At 34.8% G+C, this 26,674-nt stretch overlaps 1 protein-coding gene across 1 annotated transcript in view; it reads left to right on the top strand.

The window, feature by feature from the left end:
- NCAM2 (neural cell adhesion molecule 2) overlaps positions 1-26,674 on the top strand; it is a gene marked incomplete at its 5' end in the record, with an annotated part of 133,688 nt that overhangs the window by 70,020 nt on the left and 36,994 nt on the right. Inside the window, 2 exons of the mRNA XM_025895582.2 lie at positions 18,401-18,520; positions 20,394-20,515. Of these exons, the coding sequence (XP_025751367.1) occupies positions 18,401-18,520; positions 20,394-20,515 (242 nt within the window). The remainder of the gene's footprint in view (positions 1-18,400; positions 18,521-20,393; positions 20,516-26,674) is intronic.

Here is a 26,674-nt window from a genome sequence, read left to right as displayed (position 1 = left end):
AGAGAAGAGAGATATACATTTGGGGATTTATGTAACCAATACACACTCCCCCCCCCTTTTGCTTCCACTGAACTTCTTGGGTTTGGAAGTTCTCAGAATTCAGATAATTTTTTTTTTCATGTCCATTTTAACTTCTTGCTTTTTATCATTTTTTAGGAAAGGTTTGGTAAAATTTTAGATTAATATAATTTTTTTCAATTTTTAAAATCAAATTATTAATATTTTATATAAAGCTTCAATAAATATGGAAGACTTCTTAAAGTTAGTCTGCTCATTTCTTCAGTTTAGCAACATTTGAAAAAGTTTATAGGTTTTCTGAGTTTGTAAGGAAATTGCTAAAGTAGTAATGCCTAGATAATTTAGAATTTCTTATATGGGTTAATTTTTATATCATCAAATGACTGAAGAAGTGAACATAACAGAGTTTGCAGATGATAAAGGTGCATCTTCTTTACAAGTATACCTTCCAAAACAGATCACTGTTAAACACTTAAAATTAATAAAGGAGGATAAAATTATAGTTTAGAAGGAAAAATTATTTTTCAATCATTCATGTGTAAACTTCATGAAAGAATAGTAGAAGACACAGAACCTCTCTTGAACAAATTTGCATTTCTTACATAAGGTATTTTTTTCCTTAAAGCATTTTCCTACTGGTAAATTAACATAAAATTAATGTAGTTATGTTAGAAACTGGTGAATCTAAGGATGTTAATTTGTTGTGATGCCCTAAAAATAACTTAAAGAATTAAGCACTCTGACATAATTTTTAATACGCAAAGTTCAGGAAGCTACTGAACATGACAACCTTATAATCTTCTTAACCTTGGATCTTAAAAACCAGAGATGTCTTGTGTTTTTTATGTTCCTGAAAAAAAGCCAAACAAACACCACCACAAAAAAACCCTAAACGAAAAATCAAACAAAACCAAAACTAAAACAAAACCAACTAACCAACCAAACAAACAAAGCCAACCAACCAACAAAAAACCACACCAAACTAAAATCTCTGGACTTTACTGGCACCTCTAGGTCTTGTTTTTTTTTTTTTCAGGAGATATTCAGTTGAGTTTCGAGCAATTTAGAGAAATTAACCCTGGAATTATAATTTAGCATTTGTAGGATACTAACACAAAACAATTTCTACAATAGAAAAATGATATCAACTAAAGTATACGTTCCCAAGCCATGGGGTAGAAGAAAAAATACAGAAAATGAAGGTGTTATAAAAGCTACTTTTTTTAATCTATTAATGTGTTTTGAGTTTCAATGTTCAACAGTGTTTTCTTTTCTGATATTAGAGAATCCTCTTTCAATGGCAGGAAGCAAAAGCTTTATGAAATAATGAGCCAAGTATGATTCAATAATGAATGTGTTACTCATGAATATATTTCATGCAGTGATATCAAAATATACCAAAATACTTTATCAACATATGTTTATACTTCTTTATTGAATATTTTATTGAAGGAGACAATAATTTTCAAAGCCTTGCAAAAGAATAATCAGGCTATGTGCAAAGAGCAGTAAAATATAAATGTTTTTACAACTTCTCATTATAATTCAAAATGAGAAATATTACAACCCAAGAAATGATGAAAACTTTATTCTTTGTGCAAGAAAAGAAAATCCCTTGACAGGTGACTACAAGTGGCATTAATTTACGTGTGTGAGAAATAAGCATAACATAAGGAAAAAATACAAAGTTTGTATAGCATCTTTTATGCAAACTGAATAACAATAAATGTAATATTTCAGCTTTAGCTATTAAGGAGTTATGAAACTTCAAGCACTAATGCTTGAATTTGCTTTCAACATAACTTTTTGGTTTCTCTCTGGTTCTTGACAAGTTTGAGACCAAACTTGAAATAATTCTTTGTAATTTCACATTCAAATCTGAGCAGGTTCTGTTAATTTTGTTTTTTATCTAAGTGAATTCACTTTCATGTACTTCATGCAATCCTAGAATAATTTAGAAAGAAAGGGACCTTGTGGTCATCAGCTCAAACTCCCCCCCATTGCAGCAGGACCAGCTTGAAAGTTTTATTAGGGCTTTGTCCTGAGTTTTTAATTGTTTCTATGAATGGAAATTCTGTATTTAGAGGTTTGTTTGTGAAATGAGGGGCTTTTTTTAAAAATGAAGTCATATCTGTATTAGTTTTTTCACATGCATTTAACTGGGGCTTTTAGGTGCATTATAGTAGAGAAAGGATTTTCTGTTACCCAAGGTATGTGTTTAACCTGCTGTGTTGTGTTTTAGGCCTGGTACTGATGCTCTTTTTACTACACGTATCCTTAAACTTAGAGGAAGTTATGTACATGCCAGTGTTGATGAGGTGACTAAAAATTGAAGTTCTCTGTCTCTGTGTTATGCTTTTTACTTTTGAATTGGCTACATTGAAATGATGTAGGCAACTCTTTCTGCAAAGCTTCTAGTAAAAAAAGAAATCAGTAAAGTTAAAATAAGGTCATTCCATTTTCTACTAAACTTCATTTTCTGTCCTAAAGCAAGACATTTTGATAGACATCATATGAACAGACATTCTTTCAGAAGACTTTAGAATTTTATTTGAATCACAGAATGTTTTGAGTTGGAAGGGACCTTAAAGATCATCTCGTTCCAACTCCCCTGCCATGGGCAGGGACAACTTCCATGAGACCAGGTTACTCAGAGCTCCATCCAGCCTATTCTTGAACACTTCCAGGGATGTGGCATCCACAGCTTCTCTGGGAAAACTGTGCCAGGGCCTCACCACCCTCACAGGGAAGAATTGCTGCATAGTTTTCCACTGAGATTTCAGAAACACCACTATGCCAAAAGATATTCCTTCTTATGGTAAAATACAGCAATTTGTGCAATTTATTAGTGTAATTGTGAGGAAATCTAATAGATAGAGGATTTAGAATTCTCATGTATTATCTCTTAGGTTGTAGGGTTTGTATTTACTGCTTCTTTTGTACTGAAGCATGAAAGTATGTACCCCACTGATTACTAGAACAATTTCCCAGTGTAACAATACTTCACCATTAAACTGGGAAGACTTTCAAATGGATTCCTGAGAGATACAAACCCCATATAATTCAATACTTTTCTAAATGAGTTCAATGATTAAGTAGAATATTTGTCGATCAAACAGAAATAACTTGTTTGGTAGGCTAAGCCAGCATTCAAAATTACTTTAATAATTGAAAATCTTCAAAGCAGAATTCAGTAATTTCTCCTGCAAGCTTCAAAAGCAGAAGAAAAATGCACTCATCAGCCTGTTCCAGAGGGAAAATACATTTTTGTAAGTATTTGAGACATTTAGTTCCTTGGCATATCTGTCAGATTTAGCTCCCTGTGACATGAATTGTGATCCCATGCAGTTCTGATATCCCACTTGCTGTTCCAGAGGATTGTCTATGCCTTTCTGGAACATCTGGAACTCCACAAATTTAGAAGCACCTGAAGTCTCAGATGTTTTTGTGCCTGTTAAAGAATGCCATAAATCATTCAGAAAACATTTTTGAGTTTTGAATTGAGATTTAGAGTCTGATTCTTCTTCTAGCAGACTGTTAGGCAAGCAGTTTAAAAACAGTGAAAACATGGATGAAAAAACCTGTGAAGCTAGACCCAAAAAATATATTGTCCCTTTTATCCCACTTGTGTGTTATGTCATATTGATTGTCATATTGTCAAATTTCCTGAAATTACTAGTTTAATTAAAGAAATTGCTTGTTTTCAATAGGCAATAATTGTTAATATTGTAAAGAAATTTGTACATCATTCCTGTTATCAGTTAATATACTGATGATATTATTGCTAAGCCTAAATTCATGGGAATTTTTTTTTCAAAAGAAACTGGATATTTAGCTTGATTCAAAAATAATTTTCTCAATTTAAACCAGTTTTGAAATTACAAGAATGCAGGAATTGTATGTATATGTCATTAACCTATGGTGATGTAAGACACAATACAAATAATATGCATAAAACTTTAAAAAAAATATAAATTCTTGTGATAAAATGGCATGATGCAATTTGCCAATACAATTTTTACATTACAATTTGCCATTAAAAAAAAAAGTGAATGAATGGCTGCAATTTTATAGCCAATATAGATTACAATTAAATGGTAGCACAAAGACCATGTTTTATTCAATTTAATTTGGGTAAATGCCTGCACGTAAGAAAGTTATTCAGCCTTCTAATTCTGTCTCTATACTATTTTTGGCCTCCATCCAGCTTAATCTTTGCTGTAAAAGTCTCATGTGTGTGGAAAGGTTGAACTGTAAGTAAATGTCTTAAACTAAATTACATGGATGGATTAGAGAGACTGGAAAGCGAGAAGTGTAAAGGGAAAACTAGGTTTGAATATTTCAGGTTTTTATACAGGCTTGAAACATCAGGAGACTGAGATGTACTTTTCACATTCAAAAGTGAATAAAATGTCATGAGAAGTGAAGAAAATCCAGACAATTTACTGCACAGCATGGGTTCATAACTAAAGGCAACTGAGTGTTATGCAGATATAACTACTGCCAATATCTGAGCTTACTTTTTTTTTTTCAAGAGCTTGTAATTCTGTGTTTTTAATTACATTTAGTCAACCAGTCAAAGTTCATCGCAAAATGTGATTTATGTGCAAGTGTTGGGGTTTTTTTAAGACATAGACTTGAAAATCTGTAGGAACAAACACAAGATACTTGGAATGCATGAAGTATGTAGTAAATATTTTAACAAGCAATTACATGGAGAATCGGGTATTCCAAATGTATTTCACCTGATGCTCCTCTGTTGTGTTAACTCCTGCCTACTTCCTATTTAGACCTTTCAGGCTTTTCATGAGGGCACACTCTCAAGTCAATTTGCAGTGAACATGCTGATCTGATGTAAAGATCTTGCTGATCTGGCTCGTAAAAGTAAGTCTTGTTAAGTAAATAGTGATGCAGTGCAATATTGGATATGAATAACTGATAAATGAGACTCATGGTGCAGCTGCAAATTTTGCCTTTCAAATCTGTATTGTATTCATCCACATTTACTTTACATTGCTAGTCTACTTAGGAAAAGGTAAAGTACATTTAGAGAATATTTATGTGTATATAAACTTCTGCTGCATTTTGTAATACAAAACAGAAAAGTGTTTCTGGATGACAGCATGTTCTTGGAGTATTTTCAAGGTCACTGAATGACAGAGTAGTTATGAACAGGGCTCTCCTTCTGCCACATACAACAACGAGCAACAGAAGGATAGCATGGATCTATTTGTATTACATTTCACAATATCTTTAAATTAATCTCCCTTTTATCCCTTTTTCTCTCTCTCCCCATTTCTTTCTTCAGTGGTAAGGAAAAAGTATAGTATACATGATGAGGATGAGAAAGAAAAAGTTATGAAGGAAAAATTATCTTTGCATGTAGGAAGCAAAAAAACCAGTTATTGAATCATAATTCGTGTCAGCCTTGAGGTCTTTCCTTTTGCACAGTAGGGAATGCCATGAAGGGCACATTTGGGATCATATTTTAGTCCCTTTGCTTGTCACTGTGAGGATGGTCTCTTTGATGATAGCAGCCACCAGGAGCTGGTATATTCTCACTTTAAATGGTGGTGGTTAGGTTTCTGCCACCTCCTGGGTAACAGAGCAAGTAGAGTCTCTTTTTCTCACGCTTTGCATATTCCAGAGTTGAAAATTGCATGGCTTAGAGTCAGAACTCCTGTGTCAGAACCTACTTCTTAGGTAGCTCCAAGGCTGCAGCAACGTATGTGAGAAAAGACATGTAGATTTTATATATTTTATTCTGTTTACTACTAGTAGGATGCAGAATTACAATCAAAGTTAAAATGTTGGGATTTTAAATAGCAGCCTTAACTGAGAGGCAAGGCTTGTTAACATACATGAATTTGTTTATGAAAAATTCTCTGCTTCTCTGAGCATGGTAATAGACATTTTCATTCCTTGGTGCTCTCGGATATTCCTTTGGCTTACTATTAAGAATTCCTTCCTTTGGCTTACCATTAAGAATTCCCAAATTCTTGACATCTGTCTTGGAGTGCTGTAGGGATACTGGTATATTTGTAGTAATGAGTAAAGAGTAATTAATTTTCTTGGGTTTTTGCAAGGCCACCTCTTATTTGTTTATAATAACATGGTGCAGTTTTGTAACACCATAAGAAAACTAGTGAATTGCATGGTATGTAAGAAAACTGGGGAATTACACAAAACATCTTAAATTTGTTGCAAAGTCTCATGGGAAAAAAAATTGTAGTTCTGCAGAACTTGGCTGACAACAGGAAGGAGATGCAGTTGTTAAAAGTAAACTGCTGAGAGTATTTTCTTAGACTCGGAAGGCATTTTCTGTGAGGGATTTTTTTGACAATTTTTTTGTATCTGTGATAAAAAGATATTTGGACCAGTAATCAGTTATTGGTTTAGGATAAGTTGATAGTTTACATCTGAGATATACACTGCTCTATTAAAAGCAGTCAGCAGGAGCTTGTCCAGTCTTGAAACGGCAGTTGTATCACACTGAAAAATACTTGTCTGCTCAGCCTTTTGGAAGAAAGATTTGAGTTCACTCTGTGAAGTCAGTCAAGCAAAAACCAACTCCAAGTAAAGCTGTGCTCCTGGGCACAGTTCTGCCCTCATTGGCAAGTCCTGTTTGCCAGTGACTGGTGATGCAGAAGAGCAGAGTCAGTCTTGACTCAAATGGGAGGACTCTGACCCACCAAATGTCACTGTATTGCAAGAATCTGTACCAAGGTGTCCCATACCTGCCTTTCTCAAGCAGTATTATGGTCCACAAATCTACGTGGACTTGCCACACCATTGGATAGCACATACACATTCAACCTAACGCTGAAACCACTTCATGCTTGGAAGGTGCAACATTTGTCTGTTAGGAATTCAGGTAAGGCCTAGCTCACCTTTTTTCCCCAAGATCTCTCAGTAACAAAGAAATCATGGCTAGAATGTTGAATGTAGGAGACTCTCTTCAACTCCCAACTTTGTGTTGCAATTTTCAAAGGGGATGTTAGGTCACGACGAGATGTCCATTGTAGGAACAGAAGAAAAAAGGGCAGGAAAAGCTGAAATACAAGTAGTTAAATTCTTTCTGCCCTACAAGGCAGTGTAAGAGGTTCTAAATTCTGGCACAGACTGGGATGGGATACAGTTTGATTTATACCACTGAAAAATGAGAGAAAGTGGTATAGCTGTCTCAAGCATAGAAGAAAGTAAGGTATGTACTCATAGCTAACCCTCAGCCTCCCCCCTCAAATTCTACTCCCTCCTTCAATAATCCACAGTGAATTCTAAACCTTGATATAAAGCATTGTTGCATTTGCTAAAATCTAACAATGAGTATGTTCCTTGTCATTTCCTAATAAATGGAATCCCTTAGAAGGCCCTGTTTTATTTTCTGGGTTCTCTCTCAGTAAGCATTGGTTTTAGCCTTGATTGGTGTTCAAAAGGACTAAAAAAAAGGGGGATAAATGAAACAATATAAATTATATTAATGCTGAAGGCCTTAATTGCCCTTCTACAATGAGATTAACACAGTTATTCTTTTACTACATATTGTGATATTGTATGTTCACTTAATAAAGCATCACTTAGAAGACTTACTTCTACTGTCTTTAAGTGTTCATATTGCCAGTGGAAGTTCAGATGTATTCAATGGCCTAGAAATTTTTCTTATAGGAGTATTTTAAAACTATATCTACAGAAAGTACATTTGATTCATGGAAAGGTTTAACTTAATCAGATTTTATATTTAGCAGTGTAATTTGTACTACTAAAATTGCAGCTATTATAGTCACATAAATATTTAACAATGAACCGTGCTGAGAACAAATTCCCATTGATTTTACTGTATTCGTTTATTGTTTCATAAAAAATTTTAAGTGTAGTCCTTTCCAAGTGGCTGGCTGTTTCTTCAAGCAGTAGATCCTAAAATCCTTGCATTAAGAAGTGCACAATAGTTTTATGGCAGAGGAGGAAACAGAGTTCCAAGGACCAAGATAGTATTCGCCTTTCATTTATAGAATCAGAGAAAGGTTGGTTGGAAGGAACATCTGGAGTTTGTCTGGTCCAGCCTCCTGCTTAAATCGGGACTGGTGCCGGTCCTAGATCAGGCCAGGCATGGCTTTTTCTAACTCAATCTCAACCACCAAGGATGGAGATTCCTCACCCTCTTGTCTTGGTGTAAGCTGTTTCAGTGCTTCATGTCTCTTCCAGTGTATCAATATTACTAATATCTGCTCTGAACTTGCCCAGCTACAGCTTGGGCCTGTTGTCCTTGTTGTGCTCTTTGCTGCTGCTGAGGAGAGTCTCACACCACTGTTTCTTTCTCCATTGAGAAAGGATGTAGGTGACTGTTCAATTCCCCCTTGGCATTATCTCCAGCAGACTAAATAACACTCGGCACTATGCGTTGTTCATATCCTACACTCCTTTTGGTAGCTCTCTGCTGGACCCAATCTGGTTTCACAGAATCACAGAATATGCTGAGTTGGAAGGACCCACAAGGATCATCAACTCCAGTTCTTAGCCCTGCACAGGACCATCCCCAAGAGTCACCCCGAGTGCCCGAGAGCACTGTCCAAACGCTTCTTGAACTCTGTCAGGCTTGGTGCTGTGACCACTGCCCTGGGGAACCTGTTCCAGGGCCCAGACATCCTCTGGGTGAAAAACTTCTTTCTAATATCCAACCTTAAACCTCCTCTGACACAACTTCAGGCTATTCCCTTGGGTCCTGTCACAGGTCACCCCAGAGAAGAGATCAGTGCCTGCCCTTCCTCTTCCCCTTGTGAGGAAGTTGTAACTGCAGTGAGGTCTCCCCTCAGTCTCCTCTTCTCCAGGCTGTTTCATTTTGTTCTGGGACACACAGTCCCAGCTTGGTGTTACTAGCACTAACTAGAACAGGACAATAAACTTCCCTCAGCCTGCTGGCTCCAAGCTCTGCATCCCTGTCTGCATTGGCCTGTGTGCAGCTCTTCCTACACAAACCTTTCAGCCTGACCAGAAAGACCTCTTGCCCCAAAGACCTACAGTTATCTTTGATCTAATCAAGGTTTCTGTTGGGTATCTTGGTACCTGCATTGGTGAACATCAAGGAATAGGGTTACACAGATGGGATTCTGTTGTCTATGCTGCTGCAGCTATTTTTTCTTTCGTTGAATTGGTTGGGATTTGGGTTGTGTGTTTTAAACTGCAAGAGTGTGATCAGTTCTTCTAAGGAGTGCACCAAAGTTCATCAGTCTCCATGAGATCCATTTCCATGATTTAGATTAACTTCATGCTTCTACATTTTAAGGTAGCAAACAATTAGCCATCAGCGAAAGCTGTTTAATTGAATGTTAATTGCAACACTTCAGAATGCTGACAATCCTATGCACAGACAAAAAAACCTAATAAAAGTATTTCTTAAAAACTTGCTCTAAAAAATTTATTTATTGAATAAATAAAATGAAGGGCTAATGAGTACTGTGAGGAGACCTGACATTTTAAAGGTTAAGTTATTCAAAGAGCATTTGTTTTTAAAATACATTTAAATTCTGTGGGTTTTAAGCTCAATACATATTTCCATTTTAGCTAACTGAATTGTGTAAAACATTAGTTCATTCCATATGACTTGTTTAACTTAAAAAGATCTTCTTACAGGGATTATCAACAGTTTAAAGGACTCCATCTCCTGAACTTTAAATATAGGGGTACCTAGTAAATTTTTGATTGTCCATTCTTTCTTTCTCCTCTCCATTTCCTCTTCCATTTCTTCTCTCTTATCCCTTTCCTATTCCTTCACTTCCATTTCCCTTTCCTTTAATATGTACAACTATCTTTTCTGGAAGTTGATTGCATTTTCAAGGATCTGGTATTAAGCAGTTTGCTTGGTCATCATAAAGATAGTATAGGAAATTTTCAAAGTAAAACCTTGGAGAAAGGAATAGAAAAGAGAGTTTTTTGGGGGGTTGGGTTGGTTTGGTTTTTTGGTTTTTTTTTTGGTTTTGTTTTTTTTTTTTTTAAGATATCAGTACAGCTTTGAGTATCTGTGTGGTTCAATGGGTGTTATTACAGAGGAGGAAAAGAAGCCCTTCTCGATGGCATGGTGAAAAACACATTTGACTTTGTTCTCCATAATTTTTTTAAGTGATGAGATACTTCTTACTAAAAACTGAACCAACACCTAATGTGATTTTGTACATTCCAGTTAGATAAAACGTAATCAAAATAGCAACCTAAGGTATTTACAAAAGGGTAATACAGAAACAATTGAATAAAAGCTTAGTGGTGTCAAATTTGAAGAAAGGGAAGCTGACTTGTAAAGCAAAGTGTTGGGTTATAGAAGAATGAAACAAAGAGTAAAGAAAATTTTGAAAATTTGCCTATCTCAGTTTTAATGCAATGATATGAAAAATCAGGAAAGTTAGGACAAAATAAATATTATTTTATGGATAGTCAGTATATCCATTACATACTCTTATACATTCTTATTGTACATTAGTAAATTCTCATTTGATAATGTTAGAAGGTTTCTGTATGGAGAAGAAGCATAGCAAGTTGGAATTAATAGTGAAGCCTCACATGTTCTCCTAGAAATTTTGGCAATTTTTAATTATGGAAAGTTTGCTCTTACTAAAAACGCACTAAAAACATTGTAATTAAAAATAATAAAATTTTTAATGGGAATTTCTTCTCCTAACCTACCCCACCCTGCACACACAGTACTGTAAACCAGGAGAACTGGCTGTTACATTCCTGTCCTTTAGATTAGGGTATACTATTATCCATGTCATCTTCCATTTCAGGGAACTACAGAAAATAGTAGCTAAGAAATATTAGTTAACAAAAAAGTGAACTATAGATACATGAGGGAACTATTTCTAATTAGCAAACACTGAAAGCAGTAGAGAAATACAAAGCATTCCAAACAGTTACAGAATAAAAGTAAAATTATTTGTTTTATTTTGAAGATAGAATGTGTGTTTGAAATACAAATTCTGTCTTAATGGTGGTGAGAAACAAAAGCTCTCAAAGCTAGACCCTAGTTTCACATGGGTGTTGATAGGACAAGACATTAATCAGTACAAGTGGCAGGGTTTGGTCATGAAATATTCTGTTATTGTCAATATCACAGGAAAAATGTGAAGATGATATCAAGATAACATGGTGTCTTTTATCACTGGGAGTATGAATATATTTTTAAGGCTGTAGCCTAAAAATATTACATACTTTTAATGATTTTTCATTTTTCTTAACACTAGTTTGCATAAATTATTTATTTTATATGCAGTGTGTCTCTGTTCTGAATGAGGTTATGGAAACAGTTTACTGTTACAATGATCCATCTCAGCAAATTGCTTTTGTTCCCGGAATTTTTCTCATAAGATTTTTTTCTTAAACTGCATGCTCTGCTGTTATTTTGATTAAATACATATTGAACTAAGGGTGCTTTTGAAATAAATAAACTAGAAAATGAACTTCTAGAGAAAATCTATTCATTGTTATACCCAAGGTTTGTTATGTGACAAAACCCATCTTCTGGATTCATGCTGATTCCATTTATTATAAACTGTATTCTCAATCCACAAATTTACTCTTTCTTAGGGGCTTTGATTTACACTCCTGCTTTCTTTATTTTCATTAATTTATAGCACTTTGTGTTTTATAACTATAATTGTCCCATAGATTATTTAACCTTTTCTTATTAGATTTATTTCAATACAAATAGATAGCAAAGAAAATCCCCTAAATGACTCTAAAGTGGGGATGCTACTCTTGATTCGGTTTGTATAGTGATATTTCAGAATCCAACCCAATAAAATTAAAAATTAAATATATAGAGAAAAGAGGCTTAACAAAGTAATTGTATTTTAGTCTGTTATATATTAATATTAAAAAACTAATAAAGCCATTTTTGCAAAATGTGTTTTTAATGTCAGCTACTGAAAAGTATTCTGTAAGAAAATTGTTCATGTTAGTGAACATTAGATTATATTAATTTTAACTGATCTGTCACGCTTTATATCTTTATTCATAGGTGATTGTTTGTATTCACAATTAATTAAACCTCTTTTATTCCAAACCAATGCAATAATTATACATTATAATGCAAAGAACGATGGAAATTCCTGACAGAGCTATTTTATCTGATTATTAAAATGTTTGCATTTTTTTCCGTGTATACATTTTAGAGAATGACTTAAGGCTTGATATTGTCTCCATATATATTAATGGAATTTATACCAGTGATTTCACTGGCAGTAGGATTTGCATTAATTATGGGTTTTTTTCATATAATGTGCAACTTGAAATGTTTTCATTATTAGAGTTCATTCATTTGTGTTAGTTGAATTCTAAAATTTATAGTCTGATGCTTGAATCAGTATTTATGAAATTAACTGTTATTTGGGCAAGGCTGACAGGTGGAACTGAGACAGTCTGGCTGATTCTGCATATGAATTAACATTTTGTCTATTGTGTAACAAAATCCTTTTTTATTTTTTTCCCTGTATTTCTCCCCCATGGCAAATTCTAACTTCATTTTGTCAATTTTTCTGAGCTGACTGTAAGGCTCAGCTAGAAAAGAGAGTTTTTAAACTCTTCCTCCTACTGTGTAAACACATAGAATAAACAGATGCTGAAATTTTGGGAGAAGTTCCTCATATTCTGTGACATCTACAAGAGTCTTAGACATTTGTACAGAACTTTAATGCTCAAGTTCCTCACTGCTCTTCTCACATGTCCTGCTGCCATAGGTTCCTCACTGCTCTCTTCCTGTGCTTTTTTTTTCTGTCCTTAAAAGAACATGAGTCATCATCACAAAAAGAAACCTGTTTGAGCTTCATAAAAATGCTATTTTATTTATTTTTCCTCTGAAAGAGGTTCTCATATTTCCAGGGGACTCATTTTTTTCCTTGAGGGTAGTAAAATAATGAGTAATAGGTGCACCAAAATGCTATTAAATCAAAACACTCCAGTTATCAACATGCACTGTATTCAGTCTGCATTCAATCTCTGTAGTAATACAGATGGAGACTAAAGAGAAAGGAGTAGGAAAAAAAATCCTAAAATTTGTAATGTTTCTTTGACAAAACTTTCACACTTCTGCCACAATCTCAAATATATATGAGCAAAGATGATATTCCAGGATTATATGTCTCAGATACTTTGTTTCAAAATAAATTTATGTCCTACTTTAGTTAGATCTGACATCCTCAAGGGATTTAATTTGGAATGGGAAGAACATTGATCCATGCAACAGATAACTCTCCAATGAGAACAATGTAGTGATGTGCTATTTCTGCTAATTAACCTCATATAAAATCTACTTTGAGATTAATGTAGTGTAACTGTAGTGTAAGTGTAACCTTCTTTGCTTTTGTGATGGTTTATGTAATATATCACAGTCCCTAGAAGGTTTCTGAGGAAGATTACTTTGGTGAAAAGACAATTTTATATGCCAGACATTTTCCCTCTCATTCTACTGTTATAAAGTAACGTAAATAACCTACCTGGGACCAGAAAAGCAGCTGGGGAATTTTGTTTTGATTTTACTGACTTGGATTTATGGTACAATTTATTTCACAGCAAATCTTGCATCAGATGTTGTTTTTCTGTGGTTCATCTTGACAACAGTTAAAATTTTGTGACAATAAAATGAACTTTTCTAGCTGAAATGCTTGCACACTAGATTTTAAATAGTGTGGAATTCTGCATTTTTTTCTATCTCTATTTTGTCTATCTATATTTTTGTTTTTGTGGGTTTTTACTGCATTCATGTTTTTATTGTTTTAGATTTGCTTGCAAATTAAAACAATCTGTAAAATGAAAAATAAGGACTCTATTCTTAATATTGCTTAAACTTTAGGATTATTGCCCCAGAATATGTTACACTGAGTTTTTTTATGCAATAAGGTTTATTTCTTTTTCATGGCTGTGTTTCTTTTTAAATTCTGGCCAACAACATTTTAATAAAAATCAAGCCAGTGTTTCTGGCATACCTTGTTAAAAAAGTATTTATAATTTTGTTTTAAACTCCTTATCTAGTATATAAAACCAAAACCAAAATAACTGGTAACTTATTGTATCATGACCTCCTTGAAGAGCACCTTGTGACTTTCAGTCTCCCTGTCTATCTTCTTATAAGTGGAAAACAGTAGGGTCTGAGCTGTTCTGCATCATGTTAATGTATTAATTAAGTAACTTAAATTAGTTAATTTAGTTAATTTGCAGAGTTCACAAGAGAATGTTCTGGTTTTCCCTCTTTAGAGTATTCCTTCCAAATCTACTCCTCAATGTAACCCGTCACTATATGAATAATCCCAGCAAAATCAGGCTACAAAATTGAATTCTCCAGCTGAAGCACACAGATATTCTAATTAGAAAGACAATATAAAAGCAAAAGAAGGTAGAAAGGTAGACATGACAGGTAGAAAAAAAACCTGAAAAGTTTCAAATCATATTCTGAAAGAAAGGAATTTCAGTTTCAGTATATTTTGAACTCGATAGACATCAATGAATATACAAACAGTTCAGTATGCAGTGGACCGATTTTTTCACATTTATATACTATGAAAGTGAAATACTATATTTCTTTCAGAGCATTATTTGAAATTTTGCAGCTAATTACTTCAGTGATCATTGCAAGCTGTAATCTAAATATCCAATGTGGCCAGGGCCATGAGATAAGGAGTCCTGTAAGAAAATCTTAATTTTTATATGGAAAGATATATAGGATGATTTTATATTTAAATGACAGATGCATATCTTTAAAAAAAAAACAAAAAAAAAAACAAACAAAAAAAAAACAACAACAAAAAAACAAAACAAAACAAAAAAACAAACAAAAAAAACCAACTAATTTGTCAAGTATTTTCTTCCATTCTTAAGATATTCCAAAAAATGTGAAATTGAACAAGCAGTGGTAGTTTCACTACTCTTAGATTACTTTTCAGCCCTGCCCTTTTGTTACATACTGTTGGACAGTTTTATATCTTACTTAGTTATTCTAAATATTCTCTTGGAACTGGAGTATGTAAAGTATTCAGATTCAGAATGGTTTTTTTTTCTTTTTTTTCCAGCAGGACATAGTTATATTTTTCTTCCTACATATATAATATATCCACATCTACCATCACTGATAACAAGTTGGTCCAGCTTTTGAGGACATATTGTGCTATCAGATACAGTTGGGTTAATTCCATAAATGTAATTATAAGTCATTGTATCTAGACACATAGTGCTGTGCAGAGGATTCTGAAGTATACACTGATTCTTTAAATACTGCATATATAAGTAATTTTGTTCATTTATGTAGGCCCCAGGAGTCGCTTAAGTGTTTATGGAATCGAATCCTTAGGTTTCATGTATTTAATACATTTGTGTTTTATTAAGTGTTGACTCATAGTCATGCTTTTATGTTGTTTAAATTTTAAATACATTTACAGTAACACTAATTTTTAGTATGCCCTAAGGTTTATTTTCAGTGAAATTATTCAGCCTTGGAAAGTAGTCATGGCTGAAAGGCAAGTCAAACACTGCTACTGCTTGGTTTAGGTTTTAAATTTCATCTTAACAGAACTGAATGTTATATATCATAATCCTTCCCTTCTCCAAATTCTATTCTTATTCTCATGATGGTACTTTATTTTTTCGTGACATGGTTATACTTCAGAGTTTGATATTTTTAAATTTCATGAAATTATAAGGCTAAAATATGCTGGAAGACATACAGTTCTACTGCTTTGTTTACTAGAAAACAGTTATCATGTTTCAATGGCAAATTCATGCAAAGTGCCCATAATAGAGTGTGAAATGTAAAAGTTACTGTTTTTCCAAATTCATTAAATCCCTTTAGCACCACATGTAATGGAAACTCTGGCTGACTGCTGCAGAAACTAAAGAAATAGAAATTCTAATAAATCTGAACTCAAAAGACTAACAAAGAGTACGGACAGAAATAATCATGCTTTCATTGAATATGTAACTTGAAAAGCAGGCCTAAAGCAACTATAAAAATACTCCTCTATAATGAAAAACGAGGCTCCCTAGAGACTGAGAAAGATACTACTGCTTCTTTCTTGAGACATTACATTTCTATATCCTCTTGTAAAATATTACAGCCCCTACCTTGCTGGGCAGGAGAAATGCTGCTGTGCTTCTAGTCAAGTCCATCTAATTTACATCCATTCCCCACTATGAATCTGACATATGGAGAGCTCATCACAGAGCTGGCAAACAGCAAACAGGCAATTGCTGTAGAGACAACAAAAAAGAATCTTTCTTGTAAAGGCAGGGTAATGCTCCAAGAACTCTCTTTGGATCGATATTTCCAAGTGCATATTCACCATTGCTATTAGTAAATACAGTACTATAATATTTATAAATATTATATATTATTTATTCCCGTGAAGGATCCTGGAATCCAACATTTTTTCCCTGGATTTTGTTTCTAGAGTTCTTTCTGTACAATATTCTTGCTTTTTGGCAAGCTTTTCCCCTGTTCTCTGCTTCTGATGGCATCTCCAGGTGCTATTATAGAGATAGGTTGTGTGAATGAATCCTGTCAGGGGTTCAGTCTTAATTTCTGAAAGCCTGTCATAAGTTCAAACCCCTTGGCTTCCCAAATCAGCTTTTTTTGTTTGATTGATTGTTTTTTTTGTTATAACTTCATACGCACTTCCATGCACCTCCTCTGAAACATATACAAACGTGACTAATTTACTTTCAGGTCCCTAGCAGATAACTCAGAACTCTTCCCTTGGTCATCATACACATCTGTCACTTTAGGTCTTGAATACTTTGTTGAACTGGCAGACGATAGCACCAGCAATTCACCACTGATGTTCATGTAACTGTTTGGAGAGCAGACCAAGGACAGTTCATACTCATCTGCATGAAGGAAAAATGGCAATTTATGAAGTGTATGAAGTTGGCTGGAACATGTATTAGGTGCCTGTTGCCAGTAAGGAAGAAGGAGAATTGCCTAAATTTTTGCCAGATTCCTGTCTCCTCTGTGCGGTGGGTGGACCGTGGCTGGATGCCATGTATCCAGCAAAGCCATTCTGTCACTCCCCTCTGCAACTGGAGAAGAAAGAGAACAAAAGTTGACATGAGGACCAGGAGAGGTCACTCACCAATTACCGTCATGGGCACAACAGTCTCGACTTGGAGAAATAAATTGAATTTATCACCAGTCCGAATCAGAGCAGGACAATGAGAAGTAAAACAAATCTGAAAAACACCTTTCCTCTACCTCTCCCTCCTTCCCAGGACCTACCTCCTCCCCCCCCAGCAGCTCAGGGAGATGGGAATGGGGGTTACTCTTAGTTCATCACGGGGGTTACTCTTAGTTCATCACAGGTTGTTTCTGCAACTCCTCAGGGAGAGGAGTCGGAGTCCTTCCCCTGCTCCAGTGTGGGATCTCTCCCACAGGAGATAGTCCTCCATGAATGTGAGTCCTTCCCACAGGCTATAGTTCTTCATTAACTGCTCCAACACTGGTCCCTTCCATGGGGTGCAGTCCTTCAGGAACAGGCTGCTCCAGCGTGGGTCCCCCACAGCATTACAAGCCCTAACAGCAAACGAGCTCCAGCATGGGCTCCTCTCTCCAGAGGTCCCTGCCAGGAGCCTGCTCCTGCGTGGGCTTCCCATGGAGTCACAGCCTTCTTCCAGCATCCATCTGCTCTGGTGTGGGCTCCTCCAAGGGCTGCAGGTGTATCTCTGTTCCCCTGTGGACCTCCATGAGCTGCAGGGGCAGAGCTGCCTCACCATGGGCTGCACCAGGGGCTGCAGGGGAACCTCAGCTCTGGCACCTGCAGCACCTCCTGCCCCTCCTTCTGCACTGACCTTGGTGTCTGCAGAGTTGTTCCTCTCACATATTCACGCTTCCCTGAGAGAAATTATATCTGTGCAATAACTTTTTTCCTTCTTAAATATGTTATTGCAGAGACGTTACTACCTTCTCTGATGGGCTCAGCCTTGGCCAGTGGCAGGTCCATCCTGGAGCCATCTGGCATTGGCTCTGCCAGACACAGGGGAGGCTTCTGGCAGCTTTTCACAGAAGCCTCCCTTGTAACCCCCCCAGCTACCCAAACCAATACAGTGTGCTCACGGTGTGAACATAAAATATCGATTCCCATCAATATCTTTGACTGTTGCCTGTGGCTTCTGAAACACTGACTTTACATTCCTGCAGAAGCATAATTTGCTCAGTCACAACAACAATTCCATGCAGATGAAAAAAAGGGACTATTAGCACTCAACAAAAAAGCTACGTTTGAAACCAATGTACTATTGGAAAATGGGACTTGTTAAGTTACAAGTGAAGCAAACAAATTATGAAGTTGCCTGAATTTTTTTTTTAATCTATTGCTTCATCAAACTTTGTTCCTTTTTTTCTTTCCCTTTCCTTTAGCAATGGTTGTTCTCAGCAACTTGGAACCAAATACGACATATGAAATCAAAGTAGCAGCTGTAAATGGAAAGGGTCAAGGAGAGTATAGCAAAATTGAGATCTTTCAGACCTTACCTGTCCGTGAGTAACACTTATGCTATTAAATGAAAATTATTACTGGAATATGTTACCTCTAGATCAGCTAATAATTTGAATTATGATTCACTGTAGATAATGTTTTATATTTATACTCTACTCCCTCGTGTATTACAACAGTAATTGCTTCTCAGAAATCATGTTTTGTTCATCTTATTCCCGCCCTTCCAAGAAGTATAAATGAATTTAAATTGGCAGATTTATCTTATAGTTTTGAAACTCGGAAAAATCTATATTTTATATACAAGAGAACAAACCATGAAAGATATTAGATTAAGGGCTTTTTCTCATTTACACTCAGGATATTATCAGCATCTGTGAGAAATGAATTGTCCATTTCTGGAGACATTTCTTCATCAAATTATGCTGCCATTGTTTTGCAATTATTAAACCTCAAACAGAAATCTTAAGATGTGGAAAAAATGATGAGAATAAATTGCTGTAACTATGATTACATGCAAATGAAAAATTCTATGAAGCCAGTTTTATATTTGTAGTAGCTATCAGCAAGAGATTCAGACTTAAACATTAAAGACTAATGAAAAATATTTTTCTCAAATTACCTCTAAATAGAAAGAACAATAAATAAATAAAATACAAAGCGAGAAGAAAAATAAAGGAACTAGCAGATGGCAGTGTATAGTAATCAAACAGACACACCAAAATACATCAGCAACTATTGCCAGACCAATCTCTCATAAATCTGTTGCAACTGAACTGTTTCCTGAGTAGGGCATGACTCAGTGTAGTTAATACCAGCCCTAAGGGAATGAACAATATTCATGCAACTACAAAGAACACAAAATATTTCTGTGTTATTACATTATGTTCTTACTGGTACATTTCTTCTGTCCCAAACCAGTAACATGACAGCTTTTAATTTTCTTTTTCACTGAAGCATATGCATATCCTAAATATATTGAAGGACTGATAAAATGATTTGCTATCATTCCTATGAAACAACATACCTGATGGAGAAATGGCAGAAACTCGTAAAGTTTATATGTATATATATATATATATATATATGTCATCTGATAGAAAGCTAGGCAAACTTTATGTTGAGATCTGTTTATCCTTACTCTGATAAGGGATAAACAGAAATAATAAAATTATTTTAAAAGAACTGTATCTCTTGGGGTGAATGCAAATTTGCAGGTATTTTGATGATTAGACACTTCAGCATGAAATGTTCATGTAGGATCTGTTTTAAAAATTTGTTATAGGCATTGCATATAGAAATGATAATTAGTTAGTGAATTTTGACTAGCAAAGTGGCTTAAACTGGCTATAAATCATTGGATGATATGTTTAAGAATACTTGGGTTTGGTTTTGGAAATCTTATTCTTTACATTTATTGTTGATATTGACTACTCTAAAAGTATCTAATTTGCCTTGACACATTTATTGGACAGTATATTTACTTTAAATTACAATTTAAATCTTGCACATGGGACTAAAGCTCATGCTTAATATTAAGCATGAGCTTAATATGCTTACCTGTAAGAGAGTGTTGATCTTTAAATTCAGTGTGAGTAGCAGCCTACCAGCCTTGCTGAATTGATGGCTAAAGGATTTCAGAAGGAAATTAATTTCAAAGTGTCCAAAGTTGGAAGGTCTCAAAGAAATTAATATTTCTTTCACATTTCACAAAATTTTGTTTCCTTGTATGAGTAATCTACATTGGAATATATTTTAAACAAAATATTTAACAATATTGTTGAGGTTGTTTTGCATTGCCTGGAAGAATCATATTGATTTTAAGATTTTGATTAATATTATTACAGACAGGTTCCCAGCTGTAATATAAGACTTATCTCACTGCTGAATTATTATTATGTTTTTTCCCTTCTTTAGGGGAGCCAAGTCCTCCTTCAATTCATGGACAACCTGAAAGTGGCAAGAGTTTTAAACTTAGCATAACTAAACAAGATGATGGAGGTGCCCCCATACTGGAATATATTGTCAAATACAGAAGTGTAAGTATTTCAGTGAATCAAAATAAGTGAGTTATGCTTGTTAACATCTGCTTTTAATGCAGAGAAGACTGATGAAATTATTTGAAATGTAACAATTTAACAGAATGGTTTTGTATACCAGGAAAAGTAAATAAGATAGAGTATGTTTTCTTTTGTTGCTAAGTTGATGATGCCAGAGTATAAAAAAAAAATTAAAAGAAAAGGTCTTCCTAAGGATGTAACTAAAATTTCATTCCAGTAAGGAAACTATATTCTCTATTTTGTTACATTGTAAATTAAGAACAGATCTGGCATGCTTAGAAAACAGGCTTTTCTGTAATGTATAATTTATTTTAAAAAAAAAAAGTGTTGCTTGTTTTTTTCTGTTATTAAAGTAGCTCAATTATCCTTCAGTTCCTGGTGTATTATGCTTAGAAAAGATTGGGTTGAAGAAGTAGCTACAGAGCTGGCAAAAGTGATGAATTTAATTCCAAAGTATTCATTTTTTAAAAACTTCATTGTGTTCTTTTAGGAAGATTATAGTACATTTATCTGACTAAATCCAGTAAAAATACATTTTACCAGAGTGTTATAACAAATTTACCATTTCAGAAGTCTGAAAGATTGGGAATGTGACATCATATATCTAGTCATGTTAAATGGAATGTAGTGTGAACTGTATTTAACAGAACGAAGCAACCTTTGAGAAATTAGCTGCAGAACCTCTTTTAGTGTTCCCAAAAAGGAAAAGACAGTTCCTTAACTTGTAACAATTTTTGTCAGATTTCCTGATGTTTCTTATAATGTAGCTTTTTAATGATAGTCCTGGGATTATCTGAGTGCTAAACCTTGTATAATTCTTGTATGTAGAATGATTCTCCTAAACTAAGTATAACCACAGAAGATTGGTAGCTCCAAATCAATTGAGAAACATTTGGTAGCACTTTTAAGAGTAGCCTGAGGCAATGACCAGGAGTTATTCTGCTATCATTGATCCCTAAATAGTAATCGACCTCCTCGAATGACTTTCAGTCCAGTGAATACAGTTGGCATAAAAAAAAAAGTAATTGTAAAGAAGACGAGGGTAGTAAAATATGCAATAAAAGATACAATGCAGTTTTGTGGGATTGAACTTCCTAGTTAGATTAAAATGCCTCTAAGTATTTACCATTTGGAAGAAAATAAACTGTTTGGATATAATACATGCTCACAACATATGGAACTTAATCTGGTTTCCTGAGCTAAATGCTTTCGGAAGTATCCTGAAAATTTTTGGAAATCTGAATTTGATCTAGTGTGTTGAATAAAGTACAATATTTTAGCAAAAAAGATGACTTTTCATGTGTGTTGTTGAAAGGTAAATGTACAGTTTAAGCAGTAAGTGGAAACTCATTAGGTTACTGAAGAAGATAGCGTTAATTGAACCTCAAATCCTTATCTCCTTAAGCTTCCAATTGAAAAAGCAATTTGACTAAATTAAAGGCCTTCCTACAACAAAAGAAGCAGAATAATTTTTTTGGTGTTTTAAGCAGGATGAATGAATGCTATTTAAAGTTCATAATTATCTGGTGACTGCTCCTCTTCTATCTTCCCCATTGGTCATATTTAATTAACTCTTGCCAGCCTCATTACTAGCACCTGGACCAATGTATTTGCTTGCATGTTTAAAGAGCATATTAGATAAGAACCTATACATCAGTGCCTTTTTCTTCATGTCTTACTAAAAGTCAGTTCCCTCATGTTTAAGTTTTATACTGTTTTGTTTTTTTTATAAACTGGGGGGGAGGACAGCCTTTAAGATATTAAAGCAATTAATAGACTGATTTAGGGCAATTGGTAAGTTTTCTTTTTCTGGAAATCACATATTTCATTCTGTCAAATATTGCTTCTCTGACATCAGTTTCTTCATACCATGGGTGAGAATTACTGACTACAATTACTGACTAAGCAGCTTGACATTTTCTTCTGTATTCCAGGGAATACAATTTTTATGAGTAGCAGCATCAGATTTTTTCATGCTGTTGCAGTAAGTCAAGACAATCTGACAAAGCTTCACTGATGGAGTCTGAAGCTGATGGCACACATTGGCTTCAAAGTTACCTTAGGAAAGAATAGGAGGGTAGTAAGAAAAACAAAGAAAAAATTGTTCCCCAGTAGCCAGTCGGGAAGAGCAGTGATAGGAATTCCCTAGGGAAGCATCCTGTCTGATGCAGGAGATGACCACCCGACCACATCTCTCACAGTAACTGTGTCATTTTAACCGGGGGCCAATTCAAGCTCTCCTTTGGTTGTTCCTGCTTATGGTCCTTCTGAAGTTGGTTGGGACACCCATAATGAAGGGCTGGTGTTTCCCAGTGGGTGTTAAGCTTTATCCATGGGCATTATGGAGATGTGTACTGAATTTGCAAAAGACTATCACCTGCTGTGTTATTTACCAAGTTCAATACTACACAGAAGGTTGGTTTCGTTTTTCCATGGCAGGAAGCGTTTTAGTAAATATTCAAAATTAGAAAAAAAAGTGGAAAAAAAAGCTCTCTTTTGTGGTTAGAAACAATATAGGCAGAAGCAAGAAAAATTGACTAAAATCCTGACTCGAAAACCATTAACAGTGCTTAATTTGCCTTTTACATCCATAATGGTGTTTGGAGGAAACATTAAAGGAGTGATTAGTTTTTGCAGGCTTGAAAGTTGTTCACCATGTTGACAGGTGACAGGGTTCCTATTAATGATCTGAATTTTGGAAAACAAGGGTTTGATTGATGGGTTATGTGCTTTGCTCTTGTTTTGACTATGTTGATTTTATTCCTTTAGTCTGTGATCATTTTATTCCTTTATGACAGGTTCTAGAACAAACCTCTATAAATACGAAACATTTAAAAAGAGATAATTTCTCATTTACTCTCACTCTTGAGTTACCTACCAAGAAACCATTAAAAGTTTTTGCACCTCTAGGTTCCACTTTACCTGCCAGATCCTTGGATTTTCTGTGCATTTTACCACTATGTACATTATCAGCCATTTTGTGCTTTGTCCTGTATTTTACCCAGACCTAGAAATCACCAACCAAATTTAATCAATTCTTGTGAAGTCACTACTTTAAACTGTCAGATTGTTTTCTGTGAGGATTTCTTGATTTTTTTTTTTGCCAGATATCAAGATAGTGTGGCATCTCCTGTCCTTTTTTATCACAGAGACCATCACAGTTTGGGCTGAACTTTCAGCTCAACAATTTAGAGTGGATGGAGAATAAGGGAAGAGTTGAAGGGAGTGATCTTGGATATATTGTAGAATGACCATTAAAGAAAGAGATGTTATTTTCTAGGCTAGTAGACTGGTGTCTTAACACTGGAGTGGCTTTACTTCCACTGTTGTCAGGTGTGCCTTCAGTTCTGATAAGCAACAAGTTATGCTAGACTGGAGTCTTACTCTACTTTTTTTGCTTTCTTGGGGAGTTGAGGGTTTGGTTTTGTTTTATGTTTTTGTTTTTTTGTTTTACCAGGGCGCTTAGGTGTTTTAAGTTACAGCTGTCTTAAAAATCTACCTATTAGATACTTCTTAAATAAATTTGACTGATGCTAGTATTATAAAGCAAATATATACACAATTAAGAAAGAATAATGTGAGGGTTTTGTGCTTGATTTGGCTTTGATTTGGTTTGGTTTTTGAGTTTTTTTCCAGTGTAGTGGTCTGTAGCATTGTGACAGGTTTGTTTCAACCAAGGACTTATAGTGGGAAGAGGACAGTGTTAATCTAAGGCTTAAGAGTAATGGAAGAGGGCAGTGAGATCCCTAGAAATTGCCAGTCACTGCCTAGGTCACCAGTGGCCTTCTGTAAAGGAGTATTTCTGCATTATATGAAACAAAATGAAATGCAAATAAAGGAGCAGTTTAATCCTCTCCGGTTGCAGATCTGATTGTAGTTTCTGAAAATGTGCATTTGATGGTGGATATTAATGATACAACTGCTGATAGTTAGTGATTATTGAAGATATTCATATTAACCCATCTCCCAAATTAGACTCTAGTTTGCAATTTAGAAGTTTCTCTCTTTTATTCTAGAACACATACAGCTTTCTATAAATTTTAAGTATTAATAATAAAACAACCCAATATAGTACAAAGTGATTGTGGTTCTGTTTTCTGCTCCTTAAGGTACTGATTAAAGAGTCTTAGAACAAACAGATTTGTGGGAAGATTTACTTGGCAGACTCTTGATTTTCGTTCTTGTCCCTCTTTTTCCATTTCTACACTAATAATAAAATAAATGTGGACACATTACTGAGCTTTGCTTAGGAAAAAGGACTTGAAAATACATTATAGCTGAAATATCAGCTATAAAGAAGGACATTGCAGTTCTTGTTGGTTTTTTTTTTTTTTCTTTAAGATGTCAAAAGCAGGTGGTATTCTGGAAGACTTCATCTGCTTGTCTTTAGAAAAACACACCTTGCTTTCCAGATACTTTATCCACTTCCTCCTAACTTGTGCTTGTCACTCTTCACAAAATATTTTGTGTCTTGGCACTCAGGGCTTTGTTTCATTTATCTCAGTTCACCCAGTTGGCTTCAGGTTCAACTAAACTTCTCTGGAATACTGTGCAGGTATCCCGTTACATTTCAGCTGTTTCTTTATTTTCACCTGACCAAATTGTAGAACACCTACATTTTTACTTATTCTGTCTGTAGATGTGCAGCCTCATACAGAAATCTACAGTTTTACTTCCAACCCCTAAGCTCATTCTATTCATCACGTCAAATTCTACAGTTTGTCTTCAAAACATAGTCATATAGTCATGTATCTGTTTTCAGTACTGTCTTTTCCACCTGCAAGAACCATATTAGCCTGAATCTTTTTTTTTTCCATTTCAGTGTATTTTTTTCCCCCTGTGTGATTCTAAGCCCCCTATGGAATTCTCCAGGATATTTACATGGTATATGTGCATAACACAAAGGTCATGTATGGAACTTCTGATTACTTTAATGTTGATATTCTTTGGAATCTAGCTGTATTTGTATTAACTCCTCACACACCTCACCAATTTAAACAGCCATTAAAATATAGTGCTACATAACATTGCTATTCCTGATATTACTAAGGAGTATCTGCAATATATTGCAATCACTATTGGATCCCTCTATTTCTGGAGTGCTATGCAAAAAGTATATTTTGTGAAAGGAGTTTGGTATAGTGACGATGTAAGTGGATTCACTCAGTGGCAAGTCAGATGATTGCAACAGAAATTATCCATTAGGATATGGGAAAGTATCCAGAAAATACAGTTTCACTGTATGATGAGCAAACTATTTTTACTCCAGTGTATTTAGATTTTTTCATGATTTGTAATGGAATTACCATTCTGACGTTTTTCATTGATCTGTGGCTGCATCAAGTGGGAACTTTCACCTGTCTGCAAATACTCTTCAATAGACATTTTGCTGAATTTTAATCATTCCCAGGACTATCATGTGACAATACCAATGCTAGTGCAGAAGCAGCAAGAAAGTTTATAAAAAGATGAAATCAGTATGGAAAAATCATCACACTCAGATCTGATAACAAATGAATTATTGCAGCAGTGCCCATAAGTGAGTTTAGTCTGTCCTCTGTTTTCTGAAGACTGAGGGCAAAAAAAAAAAGAGACATAATGAGCGTGATTGGGCCCTGAACTCTCTAAATTGGATGCTATGTTCTCTGAAACCTGTATGAGTGAGGAGCAAGATGCTTCAGCAAAGAGCTTAAATATAAGCTGCTGAGAAACACAATAGTGTACAGCTAAAAAGTTATACTTCCGTGTATTATAAGTTTTTTGTCTTTATTTTTCCCCATAAAGTTTAAATCCACTGATTAATTCTGTGTTGCTGTATGGGTTGGATGGCCAGACTTGTCTCTCAAACATGTTTTTTGCCATTATTGTACCTCAGTGTGTAGTAAAAATAGGACTGCGGGGATTCTTACTGACTGTTACTGCTGGTCCTTTGAACTAGATCACTTTTGTGTTTGATAGTATATATTGTTTTATCCTTTTATCTCTTAGTTATTTTGTCATTTTTATTTGTATAAAGAATATTTAAATATATTATGCACTCAAAGGAGAAATCACAAAGGTAAGCACTCCAAATTTATAAAATGCCAGAATTGTTTGCAACTGAAGTCCTTATTTTTTCCCCTTGTACAGATGTCTTAA

Source organism: Manacus vitellinus, unplaced genomic scaffold, assembly GCF_001715985.3.
Source record: "Manacus vitellinus isolate BGI_N305 unplaced genomic scaffold, ASM171598v3 scaffold_34_pilon, whole genome shotgun sequence".
In the NCBI taxonomy this organism is placed as follows: domain Eukaryota; kingdom Metazoa; phylum Chordata; class Aves; order Passeriformes; family Pipridae; genus Manacus; species Manacus vitellinus.
Note: the sequence above shows the minus strand (reverse complement) of the source record. Positions and strands in the feature narration are given on the sequence as shown.